The sequence below is a fragment of the Atta cephalotes genome (genome assembly GCF_000143395.1).
Source record: "Atta cephalotes unplaced genomic scaffold scaffold00028, whole genome shotgun sequence".
NCBI classification, from domain to species: domain Eukaryota; kingdom Metazoa; phylum Arthropoda; class Insecta; order Hymenoptera; family Formicidae; genus Atta; species Atta cephalotes.
In genome coordinates, this window is record NW_012130092.1 from 587,431 (window position 1) to 597,875 (window position 10,445).

The 10,445-nt window shown below is 26.2% G+C and overlaps 2 protein-coding genes across 2 annotated transcripts in view; both read right to left on the minus strand.

Moving 5' to 3' along the window:
• Positions 1–3,935, minus strand: part of LOC105620629 (prostaglandin E synthase-like) — a 5,027-nt gene extending 1,092 nt beyond the window's left edge. Inside the window, exon 1 of the mRNA XM_012202118.1 lies at positions 3,801–3,935. Coding sequence (XP_012057508.1) covers positions 3,801–3,935 — 135 coding nt within the window. The remainder of the gene's footprint in view (positions 1–3,800) is intronic.
• Positions 3,936–4,522: 587 nt separating this feature from the next.
• LOC105620630 overlaps positions 4,523–10,445 on the minus strand; it is a 6,483-nt gene continuing 560 nt past the window's right edge. Inside the window, exons 2-6 of the mRNA XM_012202119.1 lie at positions 8,737–8,919; positions 7,595–7,826; positions 6,590–6,943; positions 5,407–5,594; positions 4,523–5,282 (exon numbers count right to left, since the gene is read on the minus strand). Of these exons, the coding sequence (XP_012057509.1) occupies positions 4,921–5,282; positions 5,407–5,594; positions 6,590–6,943; positions 7,595–7,826; positions 8,737–8,919 (1,319 nt within the window). The 3' untranslated portion in view covers positions 4,523–4,920. The remainder of the gene's footprint in view (positions 5,283–5,406; positions 5,595–6,589; positions 6,944–7,594; positions 7,827–8,736; positions 8,920–10,445) is intronic.

The following is a 10,445-nucleotide window of genomic DNA, read 5'->3' on the forward strand; positions in this document are numbered from 1 at the left end:
TTATTAATTATACAATATTTTACTATATATGTCGTCTACTGTAGTAGGTAGTTTTTAATTTAGTAATACTATTTCTACGTTATAGTCTGTAATAGTATTCTATGTTCTTTGTAAATATATATATATATATATATATATATATACGATATAATATATACGAGTTACATACACTAACAGAATATTTACAGAATTAAATAATATTTAGCATTAAATGGAAGTGCATATAATATCAGATTTGTTGCTACGCACTTGATAATATTAATTTATTTAATACTAAATGAATGACTGGTGTAAAAAATGAATCTGTATAACTTCAATTTTTAAATAAATAAGATTAAGAAAAGGTAACATAATGCATTCTACAAACTTAAATTATGCTGATATTTGATAATACTTGATCTTAAATGATTTTCGATCATATTACGAGAATACTAATCAGCACATTCATTTTTCGCATCGTATTTTTCATATATTTCATATTTAAATAAAAATATTACATATGAGTAACTATTAAAGATCGTCATTATCTTATCGTGATTATTAAAATGTAAATTGTAATTTGCACATTAATTAATCGCAGCTCTCAATAAACTACATTGCATTGCATTATTGATTTCAATTCAATTTAAATAAATTAAATAATGTTACTTTCGTTTAACAATGTAATTCTTTCCATAAAAGTAACTGAACAGTAATATGATGTATGTTTATAATATGATGTATTGTTTATAAAAACAATATTTTTCCTTTTTGCTTATTAAAATATAGAGAAATTGTGCAGTTATTGAATGCACATATATTTATAGAAATAAAAATTATGCAAATTATTTTTACAAGTTAACAAATTTATTAACTCCAATAATCTCCAATAAACTCCAATAATAATGAGTGGAATATATTATTCAATTTTAATCCAGTGCTAAATTAAAAGATGTATTTTTAATAACTCAAATAATAATTAATTTGCTTATAATATAAAACACAAAAAACAATTTACAAATTTATTTAAATCAATAACGTTTTAATTTTCATATTTTTGTTTCAAATTTTATGTAAATTTCATTTATTCAACTTTCATTGTTTAATTCTGAAAGGAAATATATAAGAATATAATTTGTATTTTTGATTAAGTATATACAGAATAATCCCGTAATTCATCCAATAACACTCGTGGATAAGTAGCGGACTAAACTGAGTTGAAAGTCCTCTATTATTTTGCAATTTTTGCAATAGTTAACAAGATATTAATTATTAAATATTACCGAATATTAGTTTCCAATAATTTTTTTCTCAAATATTATCAACTTTACAGAAAAATAGCAAAAGACAAATGTTTATTTTCTTCTCATAGAACTCTAAGAATTTTTTCAAAATTTTTTATCAACTTTTTAGTACTGTATTTTCTTATTTTTACCAACATGAGAAAATATTTAAAAATTCTGAAAAAATTCTCAGAACTTTAGAGAAGAAAATAAACAATTTTTATCTCTTGCTGTTTGTCTGTAAAGTTGACAGTATTTAAGTAAAAAATTATTGAAAACCAATATTCAGCGATTTTTTGTAAATAATATCTTGTTAACTATTACAAAAATTGCAAAATGGTAGAGGACTTTTGATTCAGTTTAGCAAAAATTATTTTAATTTGAAATTACAATTATATAATTTTTTTTTATAATTATAATTATATAATTTTTCTTAAAAAAAAATTATATCATTGTAATTTGAAATTAAAATAATCTTTGATAAAATTTATTATTGAACGATGAAGATGCCAAGTATATTATTAGACAATGTTAGACAGTTTTTATAATCAACATATATGACAATAATAAGCTGTCAATTGATAGTTGTTTATAAATCACATGATTGGATTGCAAATCCAAAAAAAAGTGTCAAACAATATCATGACTTATTATAATGCTACAAATTAATGCGATTTCATACATATGATGCATGTGATTTTCATTTATTAGTACTCTGTATTTACTCCAATATTATTATTTAATTGTCCCAAGTATTTTAACATGTATTTTCCAGAAATAATTATTACACGCTCGATAAATTTCGCGTCATTTACAATTAAAAAGTGCACGTACAATAAAATATCAACATACATAAACATAAATAAAATGCCGAAAATGCTGAATAGAAATAAGCGTTATTTAGTATGATTTAGTATAATTATTGAGTATGATTGCAATGAAGTATTTCTTCATAGTATAGTTATATGGAAAACATCTTTAAACAAACACTAATGAAACAATGGTAAAGCAATGAAGACTATGATGACTAGCTAAATGCATTATTTTATTGTATGTACATATCTAAACAATACAAATTTATTTAATATTTGATGTGCACGATATTTCATTATTTTCTATTTTATTGATATATTATGAAACAATAGATTTGGCATTATATTAAATTAATCTGTACAAATATATATGTAGAAAATTAACAAGAAATTATATAAACAGTAAATTTATACCTATTTGTTTATATTTTATAAATTTAATAATGTATTATATTTTATTGTGATTGACATTGATTTAATAATTATTTGTACATATATTTTATGTCTATTAAACTAGCAAACGCGACATATACCACATTTTTTTGCTAACTTTTTGCTATTCTCGATTTTTTGCTCACTGTTTAAGTCGAAAAATTCATCGATCAAGAATGTGATTGTGCTGGCTCGCATACAAGAGTAAGGTACCTTAAAGCAATTAATTGTTGAGCTCATTTTGGTCTCAAAATGTTTTTTATAGAATTAATTGCTCTAAGAATATCGCAAATCGGAATTTTTTGTTCACTGTTTAAGTCGAAAAATTCGACCAATTTTGGTGTTAAAATATTTCTAAAATTAATTGCTCTAAGAATATCCCAAATCGAAATTTGCAATAAATTTAAAATCAGAAATATTTCTAGAGCAATTACGTCTAGAAACATTTTAACACCAAAATTAGCTCAGCAATTAATTGCTTTACTCTTATGCATGAATCAACATAGTCACATTGTTAGTTGAATTTTTTGACAGTGAGCAAAAAATTCCGATTTGCAATAAAATTAGTTTTATAATATAAGATACTAAAATAATTCTCTATTTGAAGGAAATTAATGTTTGTTTAGGGTTTAGGTAAAATATGTGTATCCAGATAACACTGGCATTGAATGAAGACTACTATCAATTGATGAGTCAATTTATTGCATACATGCATAACTGATTTTATTGTCAGATATGAAGATTTAATTATCATCTTATAACAGTTTCCCTATAAACATTCAAGATTGACTAAGATTTTAACATAATTCTTTTTTTCTATATTTATTATTCGTAAAAGCAGAAGATTAGTTAAATCTCAGTTTTAATCATTAATATTTACAAAATAGCTGCATGACATATTTGTTATAAATTTTTACAAATAATTTTTTTGTTTGTGTATAATGATAATGCTATAATTAACATTAAATTTTCTTTACATAGTACATATACAATATAAGATATTTAAAAAAATTAATATTAATTATTGTTTTTTTTATTACAACATAAAAACTTTTGAAGAGTATTAATTACTCTTATATAAATTACTCTATCACACAAGATATTAATCACGATCGTAATTAAAAGAGTGGTAAATAATAATAAAATGACTATATTCTGATTAAATATAATATTAAATGAAAACGCAATTGCTCTACTTTGTACGTGTAATCATCTGTTTACAACGTTTATTATTGAAAGACAGATAAGTAAATTAACCTATAAAAAGATACAAAGGACTGTTTGAAAATTTTACCTGTTCTCTCACTCGGATCCGTCCGGTGTACCACGTCAGCAACATCATCTTTAGCACGAGCACGCATGACCACCAAGCATATATAGACCACCATAGCTCATCTTTCGTTTCCTCTGAAGTCGCATTCACTAGCATTTCTCCAACGCGACCTTATCGTCCTTATCTGCTTAACGTTCACTCGGCGTCCACGAGGAAAGCCGACGCGTTACTAGCTATGTCTTGTCTGAACTGGTGAGGGTTATTAGCAAGTCAAATGCATAAAACGGTGATAGGTAATTTGATATGTAAGTAGTCGAGCGGGAAGCTTTAAACGTGAGCATTCGCGTTGCGAGACATGCATTGCTTTAAATTAAGTACATAGATTGATCGTTAGATATAATTTGCTATCAGCTACAATACTATATCAATAAAAATAGATAGCTTCATTTGATAAAGAGAAAATCTTGAAGGCCTACAGTCTTGAAAAGAAATTCTAATCTAAGATTTTGAAATAATTCCTTTCGTGAAACAATTTCTTTCTAAGGCATTTTTTATGTAATCAAAAAAAAATCAGATTATACATAGATACTTAAAAGAATTTATAATCTTTTATTAGAAAGAACTTTTATGTTTCGTTAATTATAAATATCATAATTTTGTATTGCAATTATTTTCTTTGTATTCGATTCTATGCCATGGAGCAGAACATTTTCTCACAAATTGAATAATACACGTACATTTTGAAACATTTTGAAACATTTATTTGTAAAATTGATATACAGAGAATACAATATTAGTGTTTATGAAACTTTTAACGTTTGTCGTTACAATCTGCCAATAATTCACAAATTAAATTGTTATTTAAATAGATTGTATTATTATTGCTTACACAGAGTTTTATTGCAATAATATTGTACAATAAATGGATGAATTAATGTTTTACATTTTTTTGTGAAATTCGTGCAACTGAATAATTTTATATTTTATATATATATATATCAATTCATATTAATATATACCATTTCATCTTTATTAAGATTTCTAAAAGTGAGAGCTGTCGTTCCATTTTGCAATAATATTTTTTTTCCATTTTTGAAACAAGAAATTTTAATATTATTATCAGTAAAATTCTATATAAGGGTTATAAACGCCATTGCGCGATATTACTTTTTTTAATATTTGATATCCTTGATACCCAGATCAAATCGTTTCCGAGAAAAAAATCTGTGGCGACGACATTCGTTTCTTTCCACCATTCCTCTTGAAATTTGACAGTGAGATTTCGATTAACGGAATCAGCCATCTGCCGAAGCCCACCAGACAGATTAAAGAAAATATCTAATGGAAATGGCGTTAATTCTGCCATTACTGCCCACAATGGATTCTGACTATTTCTGCGTTTCTTTGATCCTAAAATTTCTTCATCCAAATATTCGAACAAACCTTCCACAGTTTGCTGATTGCCCCATACTTGCGTCAAAGGCGGCCATAGCCAGTCGTATTCTAAATTAAAAAGGAAGTAGAAATTTTTATAAACATTTATTAGCTGAAAAGTTTCAAAGAATTTTAATTAATTAAATTTGTAAAAATTTTTAAATTAATAGAAATTATAACAAAAATGTTTTACCGTTTACTGTGTGCTTGTCACCATAACAAATGATTAATCTCTTTCCGCCGGCCCAAATGTCATTTAATGTCGGTCCCAGACCTTCAATCCCTCTGTCTGGTTTCAGGATTAAACCTTCGAATTCTCGATGTAAAATAGATAGCAGTTTCCGATGTCTGTTTGGTCTACCTTCGAAGCCCACGGGAAATCTATTTGTTAATTCTTACATTAATTATTATAAATTTTGAATATTTTGTGAAGCATAATTATTAATAACGTTTTTACGGTAAATAGATAGATACAAAAAATAAAAGCATAAAATAGAAGCATAAAAAATAAAAATAGAGGAACATTTTCTACTTTTTTAATATATTAAATATAAGCAGCTAATTAAGATTATGGCATTATTAATTTAATTATTTTATACAGGACGTTCTATTTTTAATTGTAAACGTTGTAAATTGAATTCGTATTAATGGTCATAAAATTCAAATAAATGGTCATCAAAGAAATTATGAGAAAATTGCGAAAACTAAAATATACAGCATGTGCATTTTGATTGATACATTAAAATAACATAAAAATGACTACATTTACAAGAAAATATTTGGGATAAAATTTACGTGATCTGAAGGAGGACAAATAATAATAGAATTAATTTAAAAAAAAATAGATTTTTCGAGACCATATATAAATCATTGTCATTTTTTAAAATAGAATTGTATGATTATTATTATCATATAATTGTATTAAAAATTATTTTTATACTATGACCTTAAAAAATGATTTGTCGAAAATTGATTTATTCTCCTTCTGACTATGTAATTTTTATCTCAAATTTTTTTTTGTAAATGTAGCCGTTTTTTATGTTATTTTAGTGTATCAATCAAAATGGATATGCTGTATATTTTAGTTTTCGCAATTTTCTCGTAATTTCTTTGATGACCATTTATTTGAATTTTATGACCATTAACACGAATTCAATTTACAACGTACGCATGCTCTCGCGCGTAATTTAAACTGTACAACGATGTATTTCGTGTTAACTCTGGAACATAATTGAAAAGCACAGGCAATAGGAGCAGAAAATAACAGATTTCCATCTAAAAAATGTATTCTGATATACGGTATCTGATAGGTTGAAATTTATTATTCCCTATTCCTATTGCCTCTGTTTTTCAATTGTGCATTAGACTTTACTCACCTATGAAAATCCATAATGATAACTTCACCTCTCGCTACATCCAGAAAGTCCCTTACGTCCTTTAAAATCTCTGAAAGAGGTGTGATGCGGATGACATCATGATTGACCCAAAATCTATTTATATGATTCCCATCTTCGTCAAGTGCAGTGCCATTTGGTATTGATGGGTAATATCCAACTCTGATGTCTAGATACCTTATACCATGTACCAACTGGGTCCAAACATCACGATCTTGTGTCAACAAGTATCGCTGAAAGGCATCCCGGCGCGTTAGATCACCGTGTTTGTAACAACCAGAATTATGTGTCCCAGGTATCATCAGGCTGCCGATAGGAAGCATGCCGATTTCCCTTCTTAACAATACAGAAAACATTATTTGTGTGTTAATAGCTATTAATTTCTACAAAGAATTACGTGTGATTATTACAGGGAAAAAATGTTTAGTTGAATTAAGTGGAATTCTAGTGGAAAATGAATTCTAGTTGAAATAACCAACATTTAATAAATTTAATTCGAAATCTTGTAAATTTAATTAGAATTTTGGATCGTTCATTTTCCATCAGAATTCTAGTTAATTCAACAAAACATTTTTTTCTGTGTATGGTCCGTCAAATTTATAATATCTAATAATAAATAATTACTGCAAATATATTGTATCTTATCGCAAATATATCTTATCGCAAGTATACTGTATCTTATCAGTAACAAACTGTAATTTAATTACAGTTTATTATTGATACAATCTAATGAAACTGTAATTTACAGTAAATTTTATCCAATTAAAAAAAAATTAAAGATTATCTAAAAGTAATTACTTTAATTAAGTATAAGAATATATCAACTTTTATTACTTTATTAACTTGATTTAGTCTTTCTGTAAATGTTTTGAAATATTTAAACAGTGTTTCCGGATATTATTTAAAAATTATTTAAAAAATAAGTGATTTTTTTAAACAAAAAGTGATATTTCAATTCAAAACTTTGAAAGTACAAAATTATAGTACCTTAAATCGTACATCCAAGTCGGCCAAATTTGCAAGCAAGACATGGAAAACATATGACCATCTTTGTAAAGGATAGCATAATAATCGAGACAATGTGATCCTGGAAGTGTCGCTCCATCCTTTGTGTCCCATCCTCCTGGTAACGGCGGACGACCGACTGTAATATTTGTTCTGTAATATCCCCGAGGACGTTGTAACGAAGTCAGGATCAGTTCAGGCTTGATCATTTTGTCTGAAACAAATAGGATTCGTGGTTGCGCGGACAAATTTTTTGGTATCTAAAGTTCAATAACTTTACGATGAGAAAATGTGATAAGGGATGGATGCGTTCGATTTCATGACGATTCATTCTGTAAGATAAATCGGATTGGAAACGATTCAAAACTATCGAGGGATTCATTTCAAGCGGATCAATGTTTCCAAATTGAATGCGATAGGCGGAAGAGAGACTTAGCCAACAAGTTTTAACGACGAACTCAAAGCATTTCAACGCGTTTAAGCTGGTGATCTGTACTAAGCTGTCAATGAAATATATACGAAAGCAAAACAAACTTACATATTTTCGACTTATATACTTATCAACTTTGTTGATAAATTTTTATGAAATAGGACAAATGAGAATAAATTTAATTAAGTAAGAGAAATTTTATTCATTATTTTCAGTCAAAGTGGATCTTGGTAAACATTTCAGTGTGAATTTATATCTATTCAGTTCTTCAAACCGAAATATTTTAAATCTTGAAACGCAATCATAAACAGGATTAGAGTATAGTAATATCACATATTAAATTGACAAGTAATTTAATAATTGATACTAATAGCATTTTATAAGAATCGAAATGACTGAAAATAGGATTTTTCTTATACTAAGATTCTTACTTAGATTTTGTTGATGAAATTTCTCACATAAAACTAAATAAAAATTGTTTTGAATAAAACAAGTTTATAATGCAATGATTACAAGCTGTCATGCATATGTCTTGTGTTTTGTAATAAATTATAATGATAAACATTATATTTTTGATATTTAAGTACAGTAGTTATAAATATTATAAAATAAAAGGTACGCGTTTTTCGATTCTATAATCACTCCCTTTGATAGCGAAATATGATACATAAGAGAATCAAACAAAATTTATTACTATGTGCCGCTAACGGATCAGCAGTGAACACCTTGATTTGAGTATCTGAGTATCTCGTGTCTGCCGGACAATCGAATTCCCAATTTACTTCTAATTCGGCATCGACCACCTTATCGCTAGCAGCGATTGGTCTCCATAAAGAGGAAACCGTGACCCATACTTTTCCGCACTGCCCTGCCAATGCTGAAAGCGAAATTAGGAAAATAGATTCAGAAATATAAGATGAGAGAGGAGCAAATTATATTTCAAATTTTTTATAAAAAAGCTAGAAGAAATAACATTAGTTTGCCAATTTATATTTTTGGATCGTTGTCTGAACAAATTTTATATATATAATAACGTAAAATATATGTAATAACATTAAAAATGATGATTTTGAGAATTTTCGTAACGTTGTAACAGTGACAGTAAATTTTTCTATATTTTGTTAACAGCACATGAATATATCAACTTTTAACTTGTTCGAAAATGAAAAATCATATCGAAACAAAATTAAATGCATTTTAAAGCAAAAAGTTGGTACTTTTGTGTGTTAATGAAATTTTGAAAAAATTTGTTACTAATGCTACATCATTAAAAATCGTTTTTGATCTTTAACCATTTTAAGTTAAAATTGTGACATGATAGCAGGAAAACAGATTCATGTTCAGCAGGCAAAAATTTAAAACACTTAAAATAGCTAAATATTATATGTCAAAACAATTTTTTCGCAAGTTAGTATAATTTTCGCGCCTTTCAAATCACAAAACTCTGTTTTGATTTTATTGGAATAATTATGATTTATGTTAATATATGTATCGCTTAATTGTATTTAAGTACTAGAATTTAATTTATAATTTAAAAGATGTTAATTAATGATATACATATATCTTTTTTACTAATAATGTATATATATTTTAACACACGCACTCACATTATACGTATATACAGGATGTTTTACTTAAAGTGACCATTCCTTATATCTTTGCAGATAAAGTAGAATAAAATAGAATCAAAAATTTGTTTAGATAAAAATTGTATAACTTGATGAGGAACACATATAATGTATAATTGATTTTCTAAAAATTAATTTTTCACAGCTATATGATGACTATGAAAGTCACGATCATTTTTTAAGAATAATATATCTATCTTTTTCTGTGTGTAAAATTATATTTTCTCTAATTATTCTGTATAAAAGTAGAATTAAAGTAGAAATATCGAAAAATCAATAATTTTTGAGATATTTTATATTTTATATTTTCAAATGTGCCAGAATAAAGTATAAAATATCTTGTAAATTACTGATTGATATTTTTGTCTTAATAATTCTATGTGCAGAATTAGAGAAATCATATTATACACAAAAATATTGTTTTATTTAAAAAATAGCAATGATCTTCATACATATAACGAAAAATAAATTTTTTTAATAAAATCGATTATATGTACCTCATCAGGTCATACAATTTTTATTTGAATATATTTTTTATTTGACCTTACCCTACAAAGATATAAGAGATAATCATACATTAGGTATGGGACATCGTGTATAATATCAAAAGAAGTAGATAAATTCTTTGTGGATGAGAGAGAGAGAGAGAGAGAGAGAGAGAGAGAGAGAGAGAGAGGAGGAGAGAGAAGAAAGTAAAAAGAAAGTAAAGTAAATAATAATATTATTATAATAACTAAATAAAATAAAAATAAAATAAGTAAGAAAGAATAACTAA